This window comes from Scyliorhinus canicula, chromosome 24 (assembly GCF_902713615.1).
Source record: "Scyliorhinus canicula chromosome 24, sScyCan1.1, whole genome shotgun sequence".
NCBI classification, from domain to species: domain Eukaryota; kingdom Metazoa; phylum Chordata; class Chondrichthyes; order Carcharhiniformes; family Scyliorhinidae; genus Scyliorhinus; species Scyliorhinus canicula.
This window is the reverse complement of record NC_052169.1, coordinates 11762969-11788980: the sequence shown is the minus strand read 5'-3', so window position 1 is coordinate 11788980 and position 26012 is coordinate 11762969. Positions and strand designations below refer to the sequence as shown.

At 48.4% G+C, this 26012-nt stretch overlaps 1 protein-coding gene across 9 annotated transcripts in view; it reads left to right on the top strand.

Moving 5' to 3' along the window:
- LOC119956767 (protein mono-ADP-ribosyltransferase PARP6) overlaps positions 1-26012 on the top strand; it is a 133373-nt gene that overhangs the window by 57847 nt on the left and 49514 nt on the right. For all 9 annotated transcript variants that reach the window (XM_038784152.1, XM_038784151.1, XM_038784148.1 and 6 more), the window contains 4 exons: positions 7643-7737; positions 12052-12112; positions 22273-22363; positions 24712-24778. In XM_038784152.1, coding sequence (XP_038640080.1) covers positions 7643-7737; positions 12052-12112; positions 22273-22363; positions 24712-24778 — 314 coding nt within the window. The remainder of the gene's footprint in view (positions 1-7642; positions 7738-12051; positions 12113-22272; positions 22364-24711; positions 24779-26012) is intronic.

The window sequence follows — 26012 nt, the reverse complement described above, 5'->3', positions numbered from 1 at the left end:
AAAGTGCCTGTGTAAAGACAGTACAAACTCCCGCCAGTAGTGGCGCAGTAGCATTTGCCCCTCCACGTGTTAGAGAAGCTCTTTCAACCAACTCTACTTCTCTTCCTAAAATGCGATAAGTTTTTTTATTTACCTCTGCGTGGTAATACAAAATAAAATGATTATAGAAACTTAAGGGCAGAATTGTACAAAGTTACAGAACTATGTTTGCCTGACCTAGTCCGATTGACCCTTGACCTCTAACCACACTCCTCTTGATGGCTAGAATTTCTCCGGCCTTCTTGTGTGCAATGCCTCAGGTGGTTGGCCAGTAATATGATTACGGTTAGTATACTAATAATCTTTATTATTGTCACAAGTAGGCTTACATTAACACTGCAGTGAAGTTACTGTGAAAATCCCCTAGTCGCCACATTCCGGCGCCTGTTCGGGTACATTGAGGGAGAATTCAGAATATCCAAGTCACCTAACAGCACGTCTTTCAGGACTTGTGGGAGGAAGCCGGAGCACCCAGAGGAAATCCATGCAGACATGGGGAGAACGTGCTGACTCCGCACAGACAGTGACCCTTGGCCGGGAATTGAATCCGGGTCCCTGGCGCCGTGAAGCAACAGTGCTAATCACTGTGCTGCCATGCCGCCCCTCTTGTAAGCTCCTCTTGTAAGTTTTACACTCACTTCCCAGGATACATTTACCCGTCGCACGTGACCCATTCTATTCTTCTGAGTCTCTGAATAGATGCCACAGAACTTCTGTAATTGAATTAATAAAATGATATAGATCATTGAGGTGTTTTAACAAACACATGACAGAATAGCCTGGCTACTCAGAGTCCCAAATGGACAGGCAATAAATGATACTTTTATTTAAAAATAACTGCCGACAGAATTTGATTTTAACCTTTTTTTGTTCATGCAAATGCTTCACACCAAATTGTTAGTCCCTAAATAATATGAATCCTGAAATATGCTTTTTAAAATGATTCAAAATCAACATCAATGGATAGAAACTTGGGCCTTCTTGTGGTGAGTTGGTGACTGGTGCATTTAATCAGGTGATCAGTGGGCCCTCACAACCTTCCCGCACCCACCCTGGTTAAAGCTCAGGTGGGAAAGCCCATGGACAACCTTCCAGCACCATCAACTAACTCAGGCCTTAAGTGGGCAAGTAATGCTCACTTAGGAGCCTCAGCCTGCCACTGGTATTCACCCAGTGGCAGGCTTGGAGGGCTTGTCAGGCCTAGAGTGTGACAAGCAGACTTGTACGGGGTCGTGTGCAGGCAGTCGGGTTCAAAAGCACTCCATGCCGAATTGAGGGAACAATACTTTTCTTTGTTCTTTAGTGACATTTAAAGGGCATCTTGACAAATACATGAATAGGATTGGAATAGAGGGATACGGACCCAGGAAGTGTAGAAGATTTAAGTTTGGACGGGCAGCATGGTCGGCACGGGCTTGAAGGGCCGAAGGGCCTGTTCCTGTGCTGTACTTTTCTTTGTTCTTTAGGCCTCAGTGGGGGGGGGGGGGGGGGGGGGGGGGAGAGAGGCCCTGCTGAAAGCCTCCCCGGTCCTTGCTGCCGACCCTCTCCCCCTCTCCCAGCGACCCTTGGCCTGCCATCGCTCACCGGTACCTGGGTCACCCCTTCATCCATAGCCTCGGGTGGCTGCAGTTACCAGCAGCAGCCACCGCCTCTCTGGTGGCACTGCTGAGTGCAGAAGAGCTGCCAGCCTCCAGTGGGCTGGCGGTTCGAGGTGGATGGGGCCTGTTCCACTGGGTCTTTGATCCCGAGGGAGGGTCCGTCGCTGGTCTGCCAAGTGACTGAGTGGCATACGATCTGGCGGGCCTTCCCTAAAAGAGATGGTGCTGGCTCTCCATCTGGCAGATGGGACCCCTGTCCCCTTCACAAGATTCCACCCGATATTTTCCATTCCATTTCACTTGTGCTCCAATTCCATTCTGCTTGAAGGCCACTCAATTCGAGGGCAATTAGGGATGGGCAACAAATGCTGGCCAGCAACAACCACACCCCATGAATGGATTAAAGGAAAAAATAATAATGATCGAGAGTACAGATTAGCTGATTATTTTACGTTCCTAATGCAAGTTGCAAGGGGCCATCAGAAGCCCAGCATACATCAGGGCTGGAGCCTGAGGCCTACATGCTCCTAGTCGCTCAGTAGCAAACAATGTCCATTTAGGCTTTAAAGTCTAAACCATCGAAATAAGTTAGGAATGGCTATTGGCTATTCAGCCCCTTGAGTTTGCTCTGACATTCAATTAGAGGAAGAACAGAATCTCGACCCAAAGTTCCTGCTTTAGCTGCATAAGCCTTAAGACTCTGGACGATCAAAAAATCCATTAGTCTTAGTTATCCACTAACGTACATTTTGGGGAGAGAGTTTGAGATTTCCAATGCCCTTGGTGTGACAACGTGCTTTCTGCAGCCCACTCTGAAATTTGTAGTTTTCCTTCTTCGCCCCTTTTCCTGGACTCTTCCCCACCCCAAGAGGAAATAATTTCTCTCTACATGACCGATGGTGCCCTTCAATCATTTAAACATCTCAGTTGGAACCTCGTTAGTCTTCTATGTTCAAGGCTATGCAAGCTTGTCCACTTCTATGAAGTTACTGTGAAAAGCCCCAGGTGCGCCTGTTCGGTACTGTGATAGTATGACTAGAGGTATTACGGTACTTAACAATGCCGAGACACCATTGGTGGATAAGGCTCGCTGCTTATTGGTCCATTGGTATGTAAACTTGTTATCTATTGGTTAAGGCTGTAAGGTAGCTCCGCCCAGTAAGGCGGGGTATAAGAGCCCGTGTATCCCCCGCAGCTTCCTTTCTGTACCTGAGCCGCTGGGGGAAACATCTAGTCTATTAAAGCCTTCAGTTCGGACTAGGACCTCGTTTCTGTGGTCATTGATAGTGCATCAGGTACATAGAGGGAGAATTCAGAATGTCCAATTCACCCAACAAGCGCGTCTTCCGGGACTTGTGGGAGGAAACCGGAATGCCCGGAGGAAACCCACGCAGACACTGGGAGAGCGTGCAAACTCCGCACAGACAGTGACCCAAGCCGGGAATCGAACCCGGGACCCTGGCAACAGTGCCAACAACTGTGCTACCATGCCGCCCATTAAGCCCGGCATCGTCGTGGTGGATAATGATGATCCTACAGCGGTAATTAGAGTTAGGGTTAGTGGGTTTTTCAAGTAGAGCAGTATGCAGTTGCATTATTGGTGACTGCGCAGCCGCTCTGCATCTCCAAAGATCTCCCTAGACTTGAGGGTGACCTAGCGGAGGTGTTTACAATTATAAAGTGTTAAACAGAGGTTAAATGTAGAGGAAACACTTGTGGGCGAGTCCAAAACTGGCAGGTCATAAATATAAGGTGATGACTAATGGATCCAATTAGAAATTCAGGGGACCATAAGACCATAAGACATAGGAGTGGAAGTAAGGCCATTCGGCCCATCGAGTCCACTCCGCCATTCAATCATGGCTGATGGGCATTTCAACTCCACCTACCAGCATTCTCCCCGTAGCCCTTAATTCCTCGCGACATCAAGAATTTATCTATCTCTGCCTTGAAGCCATTTAGTGTCCCGGCCTCCACTGCACTCCGCGGCAATGAATTCCACAGGCCCACCACTCTCTGGCTGAAGAAATGTCTCCGCATTTCTGTTCTGAATTTACCCCCTCTAATTCTAAGGCTGTGCCCACAGGTCCTCGTCTCCTCGCCTAACGGAAACAGTTTCTTTGCGTCCACCCTTTCTAAGCCATGTATTATCTTGTAAGTTTCTATTAGATCTCCCCTTAACCTTCTACACTCCAATGAATACAATCCCAGGATCCTCAGCCGTTCCTCATATGTTAGACCCGCCATTCCAGGGATCATCCGTGTGAATCTCCGCTGGACATGCTCCAGTGCCAGTATGTCCTTCCTGAGATGTGGGGCCCAAAACTGGACACAGTACTCCAAATGGGGCCCAACCAGAGCCTTATAAAGGCTCAGTAGCACATCGCTGCTTTTATATTCCAGCCCTCTTGAGATAAATGACAACATTGCATTCGCTTTCTTAATCACGGATTCAACCTGCATGTTTACCTTTAGGGAATCCTCGACTAGCGCTCCCAGATCCCTTTGTACTTTGGCATTATGAATTTTCTCACCGTTTAGAAAGTAGTCTATGCTTGGATTCTTTTTTCCAAAGTGCAAGACCTCACATTTTCTCACGTTGAATTGCATCAGCCATTTCCTGCCCACTCTCCCAAACTGTCTAGATCCTTCTGCAGCCTCCTCACTTCCTCAGCACTACCTGCCTGACTACCTAACTTCGTATCATCGGCAAACTTCGCTAGAATGCCCCCAGTCCCTTCATCCAGATCATTAATATATATGGTGAACAGCTGCGGCCCCAACACTGAACCCTGTGGGACACCGCTGGTCACCGGCTGCCATTCCGAAAAAGAACCTTTTATCCCAACTCTCTGCCTTCTATCAGACAGCCAATCCTCAACCCATGCCAGTAGCTCACCTCGAACACCATGGGCCCTCACCTTACTCAGCAGCCTCCTGTGTGGCACCTTATCAAAGGCCTTTTGGAAATCCAGATAGACCACATCCACTGGGTTTCCCTGGTCTAACCTACTTGTCACCTCCTCAAAGAATTCTAACAGGTTCGTCAGGCACGACCTCCCCTTACTAAATCCATGTTGACTTGTTCTAATCCGACCCTGCTCTTCCAAGAATTTAGAAATCTCATCCTTAACGATCGATTCTAGAATTTTACCAACAACCGAGGTTAGGCTAATTGGCCTATAATTTTCCATCTTTTGTCTTGATCCTTTCTTGAACAAGGGGGTTACAACAGCGATCTTCCAATCGTCCGGGAGTTTCCCTGACTCCAGTGATTTTTGAAAGATCTCAACCAACGCTTCCGCTATTTCTTCAGCCACCTCCCTCAGAACTCTAGGATGTAGCCCATCGGGGCCAGGAGATTTGTCAATTTTAAGACCTTTTAGCTTTTTTAGCACCATCTCCTTTGTAATGGCAACCATACTCAACTCAGCTCCCTGACCCTTTATAATTTTTGGGATATTACTCATGTCTTCCACTGTGAAGACAGATGCAAAGTACTTATTAAGTTCTCCAGCCATTTCCTCGTCTCCCATCACTAGCCTTCCAGAATCAGTTTGAATTGGCCCAATGTCTACTTTGGCCTGTCGTTTGTTTCTTATGTATTGAAAGAAACTTTTACTATCATTTCTTATATTACTGGCTAGCCTGCCTTCATATTTGATCCTCTCCTTCCTTATTTGTCTCTTAACCTCTGTTTGTTTTTGTAGCTTTCCCAATCTTCTGATTTCCCAGTGCTTTTGGCCACTTTATAGGATCTCTCTTTTTCTTTGATACATTTCCTGACCTCCTTTGTCAGCCATGGCTGTCTAATCCCTCCCCGGATAATCTTTCTTTTCTTGGGGATGAACCTCTGTACAGTGTCCTCAATTATGCATACAAACTCCTGCCATTTTTGCTCTACTGTCTTCCCCACTAATGTCTGCTTCCAGTCGATTTTCGCCAGTTCCTCTCTCATGCCCTCGTAATTACCTTTATTTAACTGTAACACCATTACATCCGATTTTGCCTTCTCTCTTTCAAACTGCAGACTGAACTCAACCATATTATGATCGCTGCTTCCTAAGTGTTCCCTTACTTTAAGATCTTTTATAAAGTCTGGTTCATTACATAGCACTAGGTCCAGAATAGCCTGCTCCCTTGTGGGCTCCATGACAAGCTGTTCCAAAAAGCCATCTTGTAAGCATTCCATGAATTCCTTTTCTTTGGATCCACTGGCTGCGTTATTTACCCAATCCACCTGCATATTGAAGTCCCCCATGATCACCGTGACCTTGCCTTTCTGACATGCCTTTTCTATTTCCCGGTACATGTTGCGCCCCTGGTCCTGACCACTGTTAGGAGGTCTGTACATAACTCCCATTATGGTTTTTTTGCCTTTGTGGTTCCTCAATTCTACCCACACAGACTCCACATCATCCGACCCTATGTCGTTTAGTGCCATAGATTTAATTTTGTTCTTAACTAACAAGGCAACCCCACCCCCTCGGCCCACCTCCCTGTCTTTTCGATAGGTTGTATATCCTTGGATGTTTAACTGCCAGTCCTGAACCCCCTGCAGCCATGTCTCTGTGATGCCTACCACATCATAATCATTCACGATGATCTGTGCCATTAGTTCGTCTACTTTGTTACAAATGCTACGAGCATTCAGGTAAAGTGCCTTAATGCTAACTTTCTTATCATTGCAGATAGTGGAAGTCCTAAGATGTCCAAAGTTATCCTTCCTTTTTGTTGCATTCCTAGTCTGCCTCAAGCTTAAATCCACATGCCTACATGTTATCCTCCTGCGTATCTTGCCATTTAACTCCATGCTCCCTGTCGCTTTCACTTTCCCTTCCCCCCAACTCACTTGAGAATGTGGGTGGAACACTATGCGGAGTAGTCGACACAATTAGCATGAATATATTTAAGGGGAAGGAGGTCTTGTGGCACAGTGGGTAGCACTCCTGCCTCTGAACTAGAAGCTCCCAGTTGGGGTTCCACTCGATGGCCAAGGGAGGTGCCTTCGTCCTTCCAACCAATGCCATGGGCAGGTGGTAAAAGTGGTCGAGATTCCTGGTCGAGAATCCTGGTCAGCCATATGATGGAAGGAAATTTAGTGCCTCTGCCATTAAATATCCATAGCCCCAGACTACAACATGCACTTAACAGTGTGATGCTGCCGCAGCAACTCCGACTCCTTGGTTGGCTCAGTTGGCTGGACAGCCAGTGGACATCCGATTAGTGCCAGCAGCAATCTCTCTGTGCTGGCGAGGGGGGAACTCAGGACTCGCCTCCTTGTCTTACCCCTGGTGGAGGTTGAGGCCTTGTGACCTGCCCCTTCAGGCTGTGGGCTGAAGAAAATGTGAGCGAAAGTTAGATAAACACATTTGGGGGGGATGGGGGGGGGGGGGGGGGGGGGGGGGGGGGTCGGGGGGGGGGGGGGTCGGGGGGTAGAATTACTTTGGGAGGTAACTCTTGCGTAACACAGACATTGGCACAGCCCAGATGGGCTGAATGGCCTGGTTCGGTATCATCAGCTCAACGTTGACCTCAGTAAAATGCACAAACAAAAACCGTGCATTTGAAAGCCTCAACACAGTCGGCGGTGCTGCATTGTGGAATGATGCCAGTTTCTCAAACTTTATTCGGAGACAGGTAAGAGCAACTTGACCAGTCCCGTGGAATGACTCACGGCGCTCTTGTCGCGGAAGCGTGGTGCGATGCGGGTCCGCCCACAAAACCTCCCAACACGAAGAATTTGCGAGAGAGGACTTTGCCCCTTTAAAACGGAATCCAAACACCACTCACATCGTTGAAGCACAGAAGGGGAAAGAAGTGAGAGACAGGCGTGTGTGTGTGTGTGAGAGAGAGAGAGAGGAACATAGACAAAAACAGCGAGAATGAGACAGTGAGGTAAAGGAAGCGACATGAGCTGGCCTGAATCTTAGGAAGGCCAAAATATCAGCAGTGGTCTTTCTCAGGCAAGCCAACAATATATTAGTCTGTGTCTGTTTTTATAGGGTAGCTGTGCAGCTGATCTATACCGACACCCACAGCTCGATGCAGACATTGAAGCAGTGAAAGAAATTTATGGAGAGAATTCTGTCTCTGTCAGGTGAGTGTTCAGCGTTCCATTTTCAAGTGTTGCAGAACTGACGGTAATTTTTATTATGCTTTTTTTTTCAGTCTGACATTTTCCTTATAATTTTATGAGATTCTTCGGGGAATAAGAGCCAAAGGTTGTTTCCCCCCCCCCCCCCCCCTAAGAAAAAAACCCTTGGTCTTTTCGGCTCCAATTCCCCCCCCCCCCCCCCCCCCCCCCCCCACCCCTTGCTCTTTGCTTCTAGGCTTACTTCCAACCGCTGGAAGAATAGAGCAGTCCGAGTTATGCACTGCTCTGTCATTGCTGCTTTCTGATCGGCACTGCAGTGTGGGACCGGGCCTGTGAGGTTTCTCAACCCCCCTCTGTCCAAAGATGGAGCACTGCGAACCAGCGCAGTCTTTGCCTTTTAGGCTTGGATTCCAACTTAGAACCACTGCCCCCCATCTCCCCATCCCCCAACCCCCCCACCCCCACCGCCCCCATCCCACCACCAGGCGAGATCGCACACCCACACCTTCTTGCAAGGTCACTTAATTCAAAGTTGTTTGTTGCGGTTAAGCTGTTGGGCGTGCGGCTTTGCGACTCGCTTCTTGTGACGTGAAAAGCACAGAATTTACCGTTCCCATGTCTAAAACTTCCCGCACATCTATCGAGTGGGCTTTGGGCTTGACGAGTCAGGGCCCTCGAATGGCATCAATCAGGTGCAGTGGGGGGGGGGGGGGGGAGTTGTCGATATTAATTGTTCGCCAAAGGCAAACAGCGCTTCAGAACCTCGTGGTTCACCATCCGTTTTCGGGTCACTATGGCACAGTAGACGGCCATTCGGCCCATTGAGACCATTCAGAGTGCCTGTAGAACAATCCAGCCTGTCCCATTCCCCTGGCCTATCCCTGCAACTCTGCACGTTGTGTTTCCCCCAAGCGCCCATCCAATTCCCTTTTCTTAAGCCCCTCCTCCTTTCCATAGCTCCCCTCCCCTCCCTGTCTCTGATTGCCTCCTTCAGAACCACTTCCTCTCCCTCATCGCATGACTCCTGCACGCGGTGTGAGAATCCCGGTGGCTGGGCGTTAACGCAGATGAGATCTGGTACTCCGTGAGCGACCCACACAGACTGTGGAAAAGAGTAAGTTAAGGAGCTATCAGGTGGGATTTTCTTTCCTGCCAGCGGGATCTTTCGGTCCTGTCGAAGACCCCCCGACGGTGGGACAGTAAAACCTGCCCAAGATCTGCATGAAAAACTATTTTGAAGATTTCTTCAAATATCAATCACGTTCTTTCTAAGCATCTCCCCCCCCCCCCCCCCCCCCCCCCCCCCCAGCCCCAGCGCCCAATAACCTTGCCTGTAAATGGCCTTCTTTGTCAGTAAAGTATCTTTGTCTACAGCAGCACGGTGGCACAGTGGTTAGCACTGCTGCCTCACAGCGCTTGGGACCCGGGTTCGATTCCAGCCTCGGGTGACTGGCTGTGTGGAGTTAGCACTTTCTCCCCGGGGGTTTCCGACAGGTGCTCCGGTTTGCGACAGACGTCCAAAGGTGTGCAGGTTTGGTAGGGTCACAGGGATAGGGCGGTTGAGTGGGCCTAGCCAGGGTGCTCTTTCAGAAGGTCAGTGCAGCCACAATGGGCCGAAAGGCCTTATTTTGCGCTGTAGGGATTCTGTGGAACTCTCTGGACGGGATTCTGTGATCCTGAGGCTCAGCGTTGACGCCGTCGGAAACGCCGTCGAGAAACGCCACAGCGTCAACACGGCCTCAGGATCAGCAATTCTAGCCCCTACAGGGGGCCAGCTCAGCACTGGAGCTGACCACGCCGCTCCAGCTGCTGATCCTGGCATCAACTGGGCACCGCGGGGTCCGTGCATGCGCAGTGGCTCCCTTCAACACTCCGGCCCCGACGAACATGGCGCAGGGCCACAGGGGCCAGCGCGGAAGAAAGGAGGCTCCCAGCCAGAGAGGCCGGCCCACCGATCTGAGGGCCCTGATCGCAGGCCAGGCCACATCGGAGCCCCCCCCCCCCCCCCCCCCCCCCCCGGGTTGGACCATCCTTCCCCCTCCCACAGGCCACTCCCGGACCCTTCAACGCCGAGGTCCCCCCCGGCTGAGAACAGTTATGAACGGCGCCGGCAGGACTCGGCTTTTTTACGACGGCCGCTCGGCCTATCCCGGAGGAATCGGCGGGGGGGGGGGGGGTTCTGCGTAGAGAGGCCCCTGACCGGCACCGCGCCAACCACGGCGCCGCCGATGGCGCCGATTCTCCTCTCTGCGGAGAATCACGTCCCGGCATCGCGGCGGCATGGCGCGACATGCCACATTCTCCGGCCCGGCCCCGGGCTGAGAGAATGCCGCCCTCTACACCCACACACAACGAAAGCAGAAAATGCTGCAAATACTCAGGCCAGGCAGCATATGTGGAGAGAGAAACAGCTCCAGTTCAGCAGCCACTCATCAGTGTTTGGGTCAGCCTTGTGATGCTTCAAACTAGCTCAAGTAGTTTGATAAAAGCGAAATAATTCTGCGCCCCATAAAAATGCCCGAGAATAAATGGCCACATTTCACCCCTCTGGCCACAGAATTACCTTCAGGCCCTCTGTTCAGTTTGTTTTACCCCCTGAGCTCCCAACACTCAACTTTGCCATACTTTCTATTGAATTCATTCTTATGATTTGCATGTTGCTGGCAAGGCCGGCCTATCGCTAGTTGAGATAGGCGATGGGGGAAGGTTCTTCTTGAACCGCTATGGAAATTTGATATGACTATTCCACTCCAGAGGGCAGTTAACAGTCAAGCATGTTGGTATGAGACTGCACTGGGTCAAAAGAGTAGGCTGACTTCTCAAAAGGCTTTATGGCAGCTTCACAGAATCCCTATTGTGCAGAAAGTGGCCATTCGGCCCATCGAGTCTGTACTGACTCTCTGAAAGAGCACTCGATCCAGACTCACTCCCCTGCCCTATCCCCCTAACCCCATCTCAGGTTTGGACACTAAGGGCCAATTTAACTTGGCCATTCCACCTCCACAGTCCACATCTTTTGGACTGTGAGAGGAAACCGGAGCACCCGGAGGAAACCCATGCAGACACGGGGAGATCTTGCAAACTCCACACACAGTCACCTGAGGTTGGAATTGAACCCCGGTCCCTGTCGTGTGAAGCAGCAGTGCTAATCACTCTGCCACCGTGCCGGCCCCCGCTTAATGGTCACTTTCACTGAACGCACCTTTATGTATCCAGATTTTTAACAAGAAACTTTTTTTGGTAAATACCTCAAATTCCTTTGGTTGGATTTGAACTCCTGCTCTCTGAATTATGCTCTGGGCTGCTAGTCCCATAATTTAACCGCCATGCTGCTAAACCCACCTAGGATAGGGCAGCAGGGTAGCATAGTGGTTAACACTGTGGCTTCACAGCGCCAGGGTCCCAGGGTCCGAAATGGTTTACCTTGAATCCTCAGGCTGTGATCCCTGGTTCTGGACACACCCATCATTGGTACCATCTTCCCTGCATCTACCCTGTCTAGTCCTATCAGAATTTTATAAGTCTCTATGAGATTCCCCCTCATTCTTTTGAACTCCAGCGAGAACAATCCCAACCTAGTCAATCTCTCCCCATATGACAGTCCCGCCATCCCTGGAATCAGTCTGGTAAACCTTCGCTGCACTCCCTCGAGAGCATGGACCCAAAATAACTGGAACTGTGTTAAGATACAGATCATCTTTCTGAACTGCAAAACAGGCTTGAGGGGGTGAATGGCTTGCTCCTGGTCTAATGTTTCAGGGATGGCAGGACTGTCATATGAGGAGGGATTGACTAGGTTGGGATTGTTCTCGCTGGGGTTCAGAAGAATGAGGTGGGATCTCATAGCGACTGATAAAATTCTAACAGGACCAGACAGGATAGATGCAGGGAAGATGCTCCCAATGGTGGGTGTGTCCAGAACTGGGGTCACAATCTGAGGAATCAGGATGAACCATTTCGGACAGAGTTGAGGAGACATTTCCTCACTCAAAGAGTGGTGAGCCTGTGGAATTCATTACCACAGGAAGTAGTTGATGCTAAAACATTGACTATAGTCAAGAGGCGGCTAGATACAGCACTTGGGGAGAATGGGATCAAAGGCTATGGGAAGAAAGCAGGATTAGGCTATTGAGTTGGATGATCAGCCATGATTGCCATAAATGGCGGAGCAGGATTGAAGGGCCAAAAGGCCTCCTCCTGCTCTTCTATGTATCTAAGTTTCAAGTACATATTTTGAACAGCATAACTGAAGAGGCCTAAAACCTTTAATGTTTAGACAGGCTGTTATTTATTTATTTCAAATATTTCTTTCTGCAGGGAATATGGGACGATTGATGATGTGGATGTGGACCTGCACATTAATATGAGTTTTCTGGATGTAAGTACTGACTCCAGCTTCAATTGCTGTGTGTTCCATTGGGACTACGTTAACACTCTTACATTTAGGGATCACTTCCTGGGGCGCCTCAAGTACTTCCTGTCACACTTTCCCTGTCGCACATTTGTCGCCAATGCTCCAACTGTGATAAAGCAGCATGCCCATTGATTCACTTTGAACCCAGACGGATTCCTGGGAAGGTAGGAGCGTGATAAAAGGAGAGATTGGGTCTGACTGGGCCTGTCTTCATCGGAGTTCAGAAGAGGGGATCTAACGGAAACGTATAAAAGTCTGACAGGGCAGGACAGACTGGAGGCAGAAATGTTGCTTCCTCTGGCTGGGTAGGGTGGGGGCCGCAAAACGGGAGGGTGGGGGTGGGGGTGGGGGCGGTAGTCTCAGTCTCAGCATATGGGGTAGGCCATTTGGGACTGACATGAGGAGAACAGCCTCATTCAGAGGGTCGTGGGGTTGTGAACTTGTGGAATTCTCTACCACAGAAGGCTTTGGGGCTGGGGGGAGTGGGGGGGGGGGGGTGCAAGTCACTAAATATATTTAAGAATTAAAATACTCTAAAGTTGTCATGGAGTCATAGAGTTTTACAGCACAAAAATTGTCCCTCCGGCCCATCATGTCTGCACCAGACATTGATGTACCATCAATTGGACGCGAGGCACGATGAAGGTCCAAACTTAGACTTTAATCAGCTAGTTGTTAGCCCGGTGGTCGACTACAGTGAAAGGCCGACCGCCGGGAACTCTGGATACTTATACCCCGACTCGGAGGCGGGGTCTACTTGCCCCTCGACCAATTGGTGAGCAGTCACATGACTAGTCCCAGCCAATCAGACGAGAGGCACATGACCAGCCAGAGTCAATAGTAAACCAATGCTCTGCACCAATGGCAGTGCTCCCATTCATACCACCACAGACATCAAGTACCTCTCCTCTCCTGATTCCATTTTTCAGCTCTTGGTCCACAGACTTGTATGCTGTGGCGTTTCAAGTGCTCATCGAAATACTTCTTTAAAGTTGTGAGGGTCCCTGCCTCTATCGCCCTTTCAGGCAGCAAGTTCCAGATTCCCACCACCCTCTTGTCATAATGTCCACTCATGAATATCATGAGATGCAGACAGGCAGTGATTGACACACAGGATAACCAATGAACACACACGACACAGAACAACCAATCACCAGACAGGACACCACCGCTATAAAGCCCACAGGGCATTAAGGCTCTCTCTCTCTCACAGGACACGGCGAGGGAGATAGTCACAGTGCACAGGCCAATGAACATCATCACCATGTGGTAGAGAGCTAGTCTGGTCAAGCCAGTAGGAGGTTATCAGTTGGGTTAACAGAGTGTCAACCCACAGCAGATTATGTACAGCAATCAACAGGTTCAATAAAACAAAGTTGGACCATCTCCTGTGTCGGAAGCCTGTTTTCCGTTTTACTGCATCCAGTTGCAGTCAATGTTAGACGATGTTAGGCCGGAAAATTCAGGACCACGAGTTGGAAGGCGAGATTCCATTAGACCATAAGACATATGAGCAGAATTAGGCCACTGGGCCCATCAAGTCTGTTCCACCATTCTCAATCATGGCTGATATTTTCCCATCCCCATTCTCCTGCCTTCTCCCCATAACCCCTGATCCCCTTATTAATCAAGAACAGCATTAATCAAGAATCAGAATTAATCAAGGGCAGCACGGTAGCATTGTGGCTGGCACAATCGCTTCACAGCTCCAGGGTCCCAGGTTCGATTCCGGCTTGGGTCACTGTCTGTGCGGAGTCTGCACATCCTCCCCGTGTGTGCGTGGGTTTCCTCCGGGTGCTCCGGTTTCCTTCCACAGTCACAAAGATGTGCAGGTTAGGTGGATTGGCCATGATAAATTGCCCTTAGTGTCCAAAATTGTCCTTAGTGTTGGGTGGGGTTACTGGGTTATGGGGATAGGGTGGAGGTGTTGACCTTGGGCAGGGTGCTCTTTACAAGAGCCGGTGCAGACTCGGTGGGCCGAATGACCTCCTTCTGCACTGTAAATTCTATAAGAACCTATCTATCTCTGTCTTAAAGACCCTCGGTGATTTGGCCTCCACTGCCTTCTGTGGCAAAGAGTTCCACAGATTCACCACCCTCTGGCTGAAGAAATTCCTGCTCATCTCTGTTTTAAAGGATCGTCCCTTTAGTCTGAGATGGTGTCCTCTGGTTCTAGTTTTTCCTACAAGTGGAAACAACCTCTCCATGTCCACTCTATCCAGGCCTCACAGTGTAGGTGGCTCTTCAAAGGCAAAATCCTGCAGATGCTGCAAATCGGAAATAAAAACAGATAATGCTGGATACGTTCAGCAGACCTGGCAGCATCTGTGAGGAGAGAAACAGAGTTAACATTTCAAGTCCGTATGACCCTTCTTCAGAACTGGACGGCTCTGCATATCTCTTTATAATAATAACAATCTTTACTGTCACAAGTTGGATTACATTAACACTGCAATGAAGTTACTGTGCAAATCCCCTCATCGCCACATTTCAGCGCCTGAATTCAGAACATCCAATCCCCCTAACAGCAGGATTTTCAGGACTTGTGGGAGGAAACCGGTGCACCCGCCACGCAGACACGGGGAGAACGTGCAGACTCCGCACAGACAGTGACCCAAACCGGGAGTTGAACCTGGCACGCTGGCGCTGTGAAGCAGCAGTGCTACCCATTGTGCTACCGTTCTTTATTGGTTGGTGTAGATGGGGTAAATGGCTTCCTTCTCTTTGGAAAAATTTTTTTTTTCAGTTTTGGGCCTGGGGAGGACAGTGCAGGCAGCTCAGGTGGGTCACTGGGCAATGTCCACGTGCTGAGCCTCTTGCTTGCTGAGGGATCCACAGCCCATTTTGATCATTTGGTCAAACTCATTCATCCAGTTCAATTGCGTGCGCACTGCGCACACTGGCAGCTAAACGGCTGCCAATCGGAACGGAGAAGACCAGGCGACCATCGCTGAAGGATATTAACTGTGACAGCTTGTTCTCAAGGGGAAAGAATTAGAGTGGAGACAATTGGGTTAAGCAACGCAATTAAAAATAGCTTCCTGCCGATGACTGAAACAATTCCTTATGATTTGCAGTTTGCTTGGGGGAGGACGAGATTTATTTTTCTTTCTGCTCGTTGCAAGATTTCACCCTATGCCGTTCATCTGGTTTGGTTTGAGATGTGTCCAAATGGCACATCCTTCCTCGGTACAGGGTTTGTGTACATATTGACATTCTGGTCGAAATTCGCATTGTTTTTTTTTTCTTGCGAGTCGACTTGCTCGAGTGGAACGATGGAACAGAGGAACAGAGATGATGGACTGCGATTGGGAACTGGAGCATGAATGGTGCCATATGCTGTGGTTTAGTTAAGCTGCTTCAGGTCTGACAACAGCTGGTACATCTCCAACCAGGCCATGCCCTCAACCAGGACCAACAAGCTCCAGCCCACGGGTAGGAAAAAACATTGCTGTGCCAAAACGAAACAAGGAAACCCATTTCTCAATGAAACTCTGAGGCAGGTTCCCAGAGGTTCTATTTTCACATCTAATAATTAGATGGTCTCACCTAACAGTGTTCCTACTGGTTGGGGAGTCACTGTCAATGTCTTCATTCCGGCAAATTACTGTTGTCGGTTTAATTTTGATGAGACTAATTCTGTCTCTAGGCTTTATCTTGGCTTGTGTTTAGCTGAGGTCCTGTGCTGGCTTGTTAATCCAAGTGCCGATGGATCTCTGTCCAGCCTTTGGCGAAGCCTAGGTCGGATTTAGTGGAGTTCTTACTCATTCTTGAGCCCCCCAGCAAAAGAAGACGGCTGAACTAAAGAAAGGATGGTGGGCTTTTTTTTTTGATCATAGTGCAGAAGGAGGCCATTAGGCCCATCGAGTCTGCACCGACCCTCTGAAAGAGCACCCCAATTAGGCCCACTCTCCCACCCTATCCCTGTAACCCTACCTAATCTGCACATCTTTGGACACTAAGGGCAATATTCTTTAGCATGGCCAATCCACCTATCCTGCACACCTTTGGATCAAAGGTGGGTAGCATGGTGGCGCAGTGGTTAGCACTGCTGCTTCACGGCGCCGAGGTCCCAGGTTCGATCCCGACTCTGGGTCACTGTCCATGTGGAGTTTGCACATTCTCCCCGTGTTTGCGTGGGTTTCGCCCCCACAACCCAAAGATGTGCAGGGTAGGTAGATTGGCGACGCTAAATTGCCCCTTAATGGAAAATGAATTGGGTACTCTAAATTTAAAAATAAATCTTGAAAATGAAAATGAAAATCACTTATTGTCACGAGTACACTTCAATGAAGTTGCTGTGAAAAGACCCTAGTCTCCACATTCTGGCGCCTGTTCGGGGAGGCTGTTATGGGAATCGAACCGTGCTGCTGGCCTGCCTTGGTCTGCTTCCAAAGCCAGCGATTTAGCCCAGTGTGCTAAACAGCCCCTTTATCTTTGGATCTTTGGATCAAAGCTACGAGACAGAAAGTTGTGTATAATGCAAAATGCTACACTAGTGATCACCATCTTCTCTGACTTGCCGTCCACCCATCTTGGATAGCAGTTAAAGGTCAGCGGGAATTTAAGCTTCCGAGGTTATAGTGAAGTGGGCCAATGAGGAGTTATAATCATCTCGTTCCTCTTCTTCTTCAGTGATCACTCACTGACGAGCATGGTTTTCCACCTAAGAAACTTCATGTCACTGGTCATGGGCTCTGTGGGTCCTTGCGTGGCTGATGAGCCCTATCCACAGCCGCATCTTCAACCGCAGACTGGGCAGATGTTTCCGAGAGGTGGGATTTATCCTTGCGCTTAAAATCTTTGGCATTCCCTTCTCCTGCTTCTTTTCCGGGCTTCCTCTTGCTATCAGGTATTCTCAAAGAATTGTATCCCTTCAATCAAGGTTCTCCAGGTAGGTTTTTTCAGAGCAAGACGTTGACGTCTATGTTGCATTTCTTGAGGTAAGCCTGCAGAGTGTCTTTGAAGCGCTTCCTTTGTCCTCCTCTAGCTTGCGTGTCTTCCTTAAGCTGAGCGAAGAAGATTTGCTTTGGCAATTGGGGATCTGGCATCTAAGTGTGCGCCTGGCCCAGCGGAGTGGTTGGTTTTGGATGATCATGGCCTCGATGTTGATAAGCCTGGCACCTCCAAGAACGTTAATGTTAGTACACCTGTTCCCCCCCGGTTGATGCGGAGAATCCATCTCAGACAGCATTGATAGTACCTCTCCTCTGTAGTTCCCACAGTCCGCTTTGTCTTCTTTCTTGAAGATGTTGGTGATGACAGCATCCCTGAGGTCAGCAGGGATTTCTTCTCTGTCTCAGATTTTCAAGAACAGCTGATAGAGATGACGGGTGATCTCTCCCTCTCTGAGTTTGAAAATCTCCTCTGGGATCCTGTCCACTCCTGTGGCCTTTCCATTCCTCATGTTTTTAAGAGCGCCTTCGACCTCATCCACGCGTGGTGGGAGTCCAAGATCATCTTTAATGGGGAGTTGGGGGATTTCCTCAAACACGTTGTCATCTATGATTGGATCATAGTTTTTGAGTTCTCTTAAGTGTTCTCTCTATTGAATGCTGATGTTTTTTCCAAGGGTTTCATCCTTACTCCACACCGGTTTGAGGCCTACCCCCAGGTGTTGTGCCTGTCGGTGAGGAGTTGCAGCTCCTTGGCTTTCTCAGTCCACCATTGGTCCTCCATTTCCCTAGTTATTCTTTCTACCTCCGCATTTGCTATTTAATGGGTTCTCCCTCTTTACCTTGTTGATGACAACGTCTTGCCAGACGCAGGAAGCTTTCCCCTTTTTGTCTTTGAGCTCTTAGATGATGGGCTCATTCTCGTCGAACCAGTCTTGGTGATTCCTGGTCTTGAATAGAATTATAGAATTTACAGTGCTGAAGGAGGCCATTCGGCCCATCGAGTCTGCACCGGCCCTTGGAAAGAGAACCCTACTCAAGCCCACACCTCCACCCTATCCCGTAACCCAGTAACCTCACTTAACCTTTTTGGACACTAAGGACAATTTAGCGCGACCAATCCACCTCACCCGCACATCTTTGGATTGTGGGAGAAAACCGGAGCACCCGGAGGAAACCCACACACACACGGGGGGAGAACGTGTAGACTCCGCACAGACAGTGACCCAAGCCGGGAATCGAAGCTGGGACCCTGGAGCTTGTGCTAACCACTGTGCTACCGTGCTGCCCCCAATTGTAGCCGATGGTTTCTTCACAGCCTGAGATAATGGCTGTCTTCAGCTCTTTCTAATTTTCCATTAGAATGAACGCTTTGGATTTTTTTGTGAAGACATTGTTGAAGGTTCGCTTGCATCTTTGCGCTGCACTACAGTGAGCATCACCTGCTCTCCCTTGCCGCCCACCCTGCTGGGATGGCAGTTAAAAGGCCAGTGTGGAATTTAAGCTTCCGTGGTCACAGTGAAGTGGACCAAGGAGGAGTTGTAATCATCTCGCTCTAACCCCAATGTCTAAGTTATCGTTCTGAGGCCTTACTGCTGATGTCGGATAAGATCATAGAATTTACAGTGCAGAAGGAGGCCATTCGGCCCATCGAGCCTGCACCGGCTCTTGGAAAGAGCACCCTACCCAAGGCTAACACCTCCACCTTATCCCCATAACCCAGTAACCCCACCCAACACTAAGGGCAATTTTGGACACTAAGGGCAATTTATCATGTCCAATCCACCTAACCTGCACATCTTTGGACTGTGGGAGGAAACCGGAGCACCAGGAGGAAACCCACGCACACACGGGGAGGATGTGCAGACTCCGCACAGACAGTGACCCAAGCCGGAATCGAACCTGAGACACTGGAGCTGTGAAGCCATTGTGCTATCCACAATGCTACAGTGCTGCCCTTAAGGGCATGGATAAGGTTGAAGTGATGTCAAGTGGAAGCAACATTCCTGCCGTCATTTACAGTTTGGCTCCCAAGGACCAAATCCAAATAAATCACTTCAACCCAGTAATCAGCCGTTGACCCCAGCACGATCACAGCAAGGCTAACAAACAAAAAGATAAAATGGCAAAATACTGCGGATGGATGCTGAAAATTTGAAATAAAGATATACAAAATAAGACGGCGGATCCAGAACACATCTGGAGCAACGTGACGTGCAGAAGTCAGGATTCGCCTGAAGAAGGCCTCAGGTTGCCTCCTGAGTTCAGGATGGAGGCAGCCAATGGCCCTGAATGGGTGGGAGGAACAGTTCTCAGGTGGACCTTCCAGCTTCAGTGTCATCGAAGAGGTCCACCTCCTAGCCTCAAGAGTGCTTCTGGAGGTCCATCGTCTTTTTTCAGGAGGTGCAATTCTTCAATGGTAGGCCAGAGATGTTGGGCGCCTTTTAAACATGGCACCCAGACACTACAGCAAGACACGTGCCATCAATCCCGCCCCACCACAGAAGACAGCACAACCACTCCCCTCAACCCGAATGCATAGTTAATTGCACTGGAGGCGGAGGCCATTCCGTCGCTTCCTGTCACCCTCTGCAATGGGAAATATTCCTGCCGCAGGGCTCCCGGCTAAGAGCATGCCACCCATTAACCCTGTTTGTCTCCACAGATGCTGCCTGACCTGCTGAGTGTTTCCAGCATTTTCTTTGCTGTTGTTACATTAAGAAAGATGCAATTTTTAATTTGCCCTTTGGATATGAGGATCAGCACTTAGTGCCCATGCCTAATTGCCCTTGCTGCCTTCTTGAACTGCTGCGGTCCATCTGGTATAGATTTCATAGAATTTACAGTGCAGAAGGAGGCCATTCGGCCCATCGAGTCTGCAACGGCTCTTGGAAAGAGCACCCTACCCAAGCCCACATCTCCACCTTATCCCCATAACCCAGTCACCCCACCCAACACTGAGGGTAATTTTGGATTCTAATGGCAATTTTCACATGGCCAATCCACCTAACCTGCACATCTTTGGACTGCGGGAGGAAACCGGAGGACCCGGAAGAAACCCACGCACACAGGGGGAGAACGTGCAGACTCCGCACAGACAGTGACCCAAGCCGGGAGTCGAACCTGGGACCCTGGAGTTGTGAAGCAATTGTGCTAACCACTATGCTACCGTGCTGCCCAGGTATCCCTGGGCTTTGTTCTGTAGAGGTTTGATGCAACTGAGGTCTTGCTAGGCCATTTCAGAGGGCAGTTAGGAGTCAACCATGTTTCTGCGAATCTAGATTCATGCGTAGGCCAGGCCAGACCAGGTAAGGCAGACTGATTTCCTCCCCTTGTGGACGGGCAGATGGCAGTTCCATGATTATTATTAGTAGTATTAGCATTCTATTCTAGATTTATTATTTTAATTGAATTTAAATTGGCAAGTCGAGATGTTGCTCAATCAACCATTGGGCATAGAATCCCGACAGTGCTGCAGGAGGCCATTCGTCCCATCGAATCAGCACCGACCTTCCGAATGAGCACCCTATCAAGGTCTATCCCGTAACTCCACCTGACCTGCACATCTTTGAACTGTGGGATGAAACAGGAGCACCCGGAGGAAACCCACACAGACACAGGGAGAAAGTGCAGACTCCGCACAGACAGTCACCCAAGGCGGGAATCGAATCCAGATCCCTGGCACTGTGAGGCAGTGATGCTAATCACCGTGCCATCCTGTTTCCAGCACATTATTCCGGGCCTATAGTTTATTCGTTCACTAACACCATGCTATAGTGCCGGACTATTTCTCGAGACCATGCAGACACTGCAACAACTGATGAACGGACATCGCATGACAATCACCAGGCAGGAATGTTCCCTTCCAGTCGGGGAACACTTCAGCAGTCGAGGGCATTCAGCCTCTGATCTCCGGGTAAGCGTTCTCCAAGGCGGTCTTCAGGACGCGCGACAACGCAGAATCGCCGAGCAGAAACTTAGAGCCAAGTTCCGCACTCATGAGTACGGCCTCAACCGGGACCGAGGATTCATGTCGCATTACATTCACCCCCCACCATCTGGCATGGGCTTGCAAAATCCTACCAACTGTCCTGGCTTGAGACGATTCACACCTCTTGAACCTGGGGTTACCCCTATCTCTGGATCTGTAAAAACTCAATTACCTGCAAATGCTCGCATTCTAAGCATTGTCTTGCATCTTTGAATTTGTCTATATATATGTTTCTGGAATGCACCTCTTCATTCACCTGAGGAAGGAGCAGTGCTCCGAAAGCTAGTGATTCGAAACAAACCTGTTGGACTTTAACCTGGTGTTGTAAGACTTCTTACTGTACTATTTCTGATCAATAATGAACATACGCAGTGGGTTAAACACATATAAGGGACGCATAAACTGGAAAGTGTAAGGAGCTGCAGATAATCACTTTGGGTCAGATTCTTGTGTTTTGTAGATCCAACTAAAGCCAGAATTTGAAGTTCTCAAACCAGGGTTAATCGTAGTCTCACTGTAGCACCGTGGTAATAAAATAAAATGTAAAAACAGCACATGAACAGAAATGGCATCAAGCAGAGGCAGATTGGTATGGAGGAAGCGTTGGAAGACATAAAGTTACAGCTGGTGTGAACTAACAATGCCATTCATTGCAGGCAGGCCTCCGAGCACAGGGCGTATATTTGGCATTCAGCGTTAAAATGATTATTTCCTCCAGGTTTATTTGGAGCTTTGAGCAGAGTGGCTAAAACCAAAGAAAGCCTGTAGCACACAGGCACTTGACCCACCAGGTCCTCCGCTCTTACCTAATCCCAATCCTTGGCCATAATGGCAGGCCCATGGTTTCTCTATATTTATTGAACGATGTGGGGTCTGCTTCCCAGGGACAGAGTAGAAAGACCAAATGCTTTGATACTCTTCCAACAATAGCATTCAGCAGCAGCAAGACTTTTCTTCCTACTGCTGCAGCCATTTATAGATTAAGTACATGAGCGGTGCCCGTGATTGTTTTAATTTTCTGTTTCCCGCTGGGTGGGGCCGGATTCTGAAGGCACACTGACCTTTACGTGCTTCCTGTTTTAAAGTCCGCAACTGCGCAGGACTTTGTTAGAACTCACAGCCCTAAAATATTAGTCCCTGGCTGTTTCACCATCCGATATTCAACTCGAACTAACTGACTACAAGTGTGCCCGTAGATCTGGGCTCGCTGCCTGTAACCAATGTTCACTTGTCAACAGGAGGAGATTGCGACAGCCTGGAAGGTGACAAGGATAGAGCCCATTGTACTGAGACTGAGATTTTCTCTGTCACAGTACCTGGATGGCCCCGGTAAGTGATGAAAGCTACCCGGACGGATTGTACAGGTCGACTCAGGCCCAGGGAAAAGGTGGAAATTGGTAAGGCGGAAAGTCTTCATGCTTAACAGGCAACAATGGTACGAATGAGCGACATGTTAGCTTAGCTCTCCTGTCCCTACTTCCATCAGAGACTTTGCCACACCTCCTCAGTGGCTCTCCCCCCCCCCCCCCCCCACCCCGCCCTCACACGAGTGCATGAAGCTGCACCTCTCCATTGGCCAACCTCTAAGAATCGTTACACTACCCCAGACAAAAAGTGGCGATCAAAAAGCAAAGGAGGCAAAAAATGTCCGAAGATGGCGTTCAGGAGATGGTTGGCCTTTTACAATGAGGTGAGACACTTCCATCCCAGCAGGACCTGAGTGTTTGCATCCTACCCATCTGATTGAATTATAAGTCCCTCTTTCTGATAGCACGAGAGAGTCAAAGCGAAATCAACCTGGGGAACCCCCAACCCACTTATTAGTCGGTGAAATCCCACAGTAAACACTCTCTTATTTCAATTCAGTTAGCGCTCAGTGAATCTCAATGTCAGGTCTCCTGAAGTTGAGGGTATGTTTTTCACGGGCCTGTTGGTTAAGTTCGCTGTCATATTTGTCCCTTTTCATCAACGTGGCGTGATGTTTAATTTCATGACAATTAATGTAACATGGAGGTTGAACATGTGATAAAATATCAGTAAATCCAGCTTGAGGCTATGGACCGGATATTATTTCTCTCACTTGAAAAGACTCTGCGAAGTTATAAAAATGGCGTCAGGACCCTGACGCTAGAGGCCCAGCCACTTTGCCAACAGGCGAAATGGAACAGGATGTGATTCGCACAGGAAGGAAATCCAAGCTTGGGCAAGGCCATTTGCACTTAGCACTGGGTTCTTAAAAAAAAACCCAGTTGGCGATTGCAAACATGGGAATAGCGGTGTCAGAATCACAAATTGATGGAGTGGATGTCAATCCTCCTGAAAGGCGGATAAAGATCTTTTTATAAGTGTCAGGATCTGATTTTTTCTCAATATCCCACTGTTTATAAAAAAGCTAAAAAGAAAGGCTGCAGCTGTCGGCGATGGGGGTTAAGAAAAACAGGCTGCTGCTGTCAGCGAGAGTTTAAAAAAGAAAGCCTCTGCTTTGATCGACGGTCATCAAATGTGGGTTAGTTTTAAAAAAAACATCTGTTTATGCGTTTTCAGCAGAGGTCTTTGTTGACATTTCCAAAAGACTATTATAGAAAAAGAGGCTGGAATTCAACAGCCGTTGGGACTTTCTTTTCCCGCCAGTGGTATACCACCGCCGGCGGCTTTTCTGCCGGCATGGGGTGGCATCAATGGGAAATCCCATTGACAAGCGACGGGAGTAGAGAATCCCACAGCCAGGGAACAATGTGCTGAGAAACACACGGCTGAGGGACCGGGGAATCCCACCCAAAGAAACGTAGAAAATAGGAGCAGGTGTTTTAACAAAACAAAATGAAATCATCACGCCATAACGAATGTTTGACTGAGTTTTCAAAGCTGCAATTATCTCAGCAGAAGATTCTGAGTTCACAGTTTGTTTGACAGTCTAAAAAGATATTAAAGGATTGGCTGTCTTTGAAGTGGGGTCTGAATAGAAGGTTATTTATTTTAAATAAGAAATTAACCACTTGAAATTTAAAGGTTTGAATGGATTTCATGATTGGGAGTTTTTACACAATGAAATTTGTAAGAGTTGTTAGAAGTTCATTTTTTTCATCTCCATATGACTCCTGAGGTCTGCCTATGGTGGATACTGAGTGAGTTGGCATGGGAACTATGAGAGGACTATGAGAGATAGACGGGGAGGGTGGCATTTGATGGAATTGAGTTGCGATTGAGGGTATATTAGTGGAAATGGCAGGGGGAGGTGAGGGGTACCAAGTGGCCCTACAGCTTTAAAACAACTGGGACAAATCCCAAGGGAACCAGCTGGGCCTTCTAAACAGGCCACCTCAGCACTTGCCCTTTCCTGAAGCTGTGCATTGGCTGCTTGATATTTCCTCCTCCAACATCATGAAAAACAGAATAGCCGCTTGCAGCTGAGATTTGGATCGTGCTGTGCACCAAGTGGCTGTCACGTACCCTGCGCTTTGAGTGGTTCACTTCTGTGAAGTTCTTTGAAGTGGTTCAGAGAGGAGAGGATCATCTATTGAGAAGCAAACCTTGCTTCCTTACACCTTGGAGGTGTTCAAAATCAAATTAGTGTGCATTTAGAAATGGCTGATTCACAATGGATGTCACCCGTTTGATCTATTTTCTTGAAAGTGCCATAAGCCCTCACAAATGATGCTGTTTGAATCACCCAACAGAGCCGTCAGTAGATGTTTTTCAGCCATCCAACAAGGAGGGATTTGGCCTGGGTCTACAGCTGAAGAAGTAAGTACAATAGCCGCCATTGAACAATGTCACTAAAACAGACCATTACCACGTCACTGTTTATGGGACCTTGCTGTGTACAACAGTGGCTGCTGCATACCCGACAATAGTGATTACACTTCGAGCCTTACTTCATTGGTTGTAAAGTGCTTTTGGACACCTATCCTGAGTCCACGAAGGGTGTTATATAAATGCAATTTCCTTTTGTAAGAGAATTATCCCTTTTATTTTTTTAAAATTAGAGCACCCAATTAATTTTTTCCAATTAAGGGGCAATTTAGCGTGGCCAATCCACCGACCCTGCACATCTTTGGGTTGTGGGGTGCGACCCATGGGGAGATGTGCAAACTCCACACGGACAGTGATCCAGAGCCGGGATCGAACCTAGGACCTCGTCACCATCAGACAACAGTGCTAACCACTGTACCACCATGCTGCCCAGATTATTATACCTTTTAAAAGTGGATCATATGTAGATATCATTATGAAGGCATTCTATGTATAATGCATAATTACAAATCTCAAAACTATTAGTCTTGCATATGACAATTATCTTCTACGAGTGTCAAAATCCTGCTCGTGAATATATTCCCTTGTTGTTATATATTTATCAAAAACAGCCTATCTTCCATCTCACCAAGTGTTGCCACAGGGAAGCTGAAAGGCTTACTCCTGCTCCTAGACCTTGTGTTATCGGAAGGTTTCGAAGTGTCAGCCGTAGCTCAACCATGATCTCTTCTCCGAGTCAGAGTATTAGGGCCCAGGGTTTAGAGAACCCCAAAGTGTACCATGGAGTTCACTTGACCCACAACTTTTAATAGATTTTGGTTATGGAGAGCACACGGCCCACTCTACAGGTGTGATGTAACAGAGAGCGAAAGTACTTTTAAAACAAAACAATGTTTATTCTATGAATCCAGTTAACATTTTATAAACACACAGTAAATATCGACTGAAATACTTCCCCCAGTGAATAAAGTACTCTATAAGTAACCCTTAATCTTTCCTAGCAACGTCCATAAGACAAATACCCTCTTTACCAAAGGCAGCAGGTTTTAATTCTCTACTGAGAGCAGTTATCACTTTTAAATTAGCAAGTGATCTGAAGACATTCTTTTCATACAGAGTGAAATCAAAATTACACCTGGTTTGACTGGTGTAATTTCAAAATGAAATTAAACACACACTGTAGCTGCCAGCTCAAAAACAAAAGTAAAAGCAGACAGACAGCCCG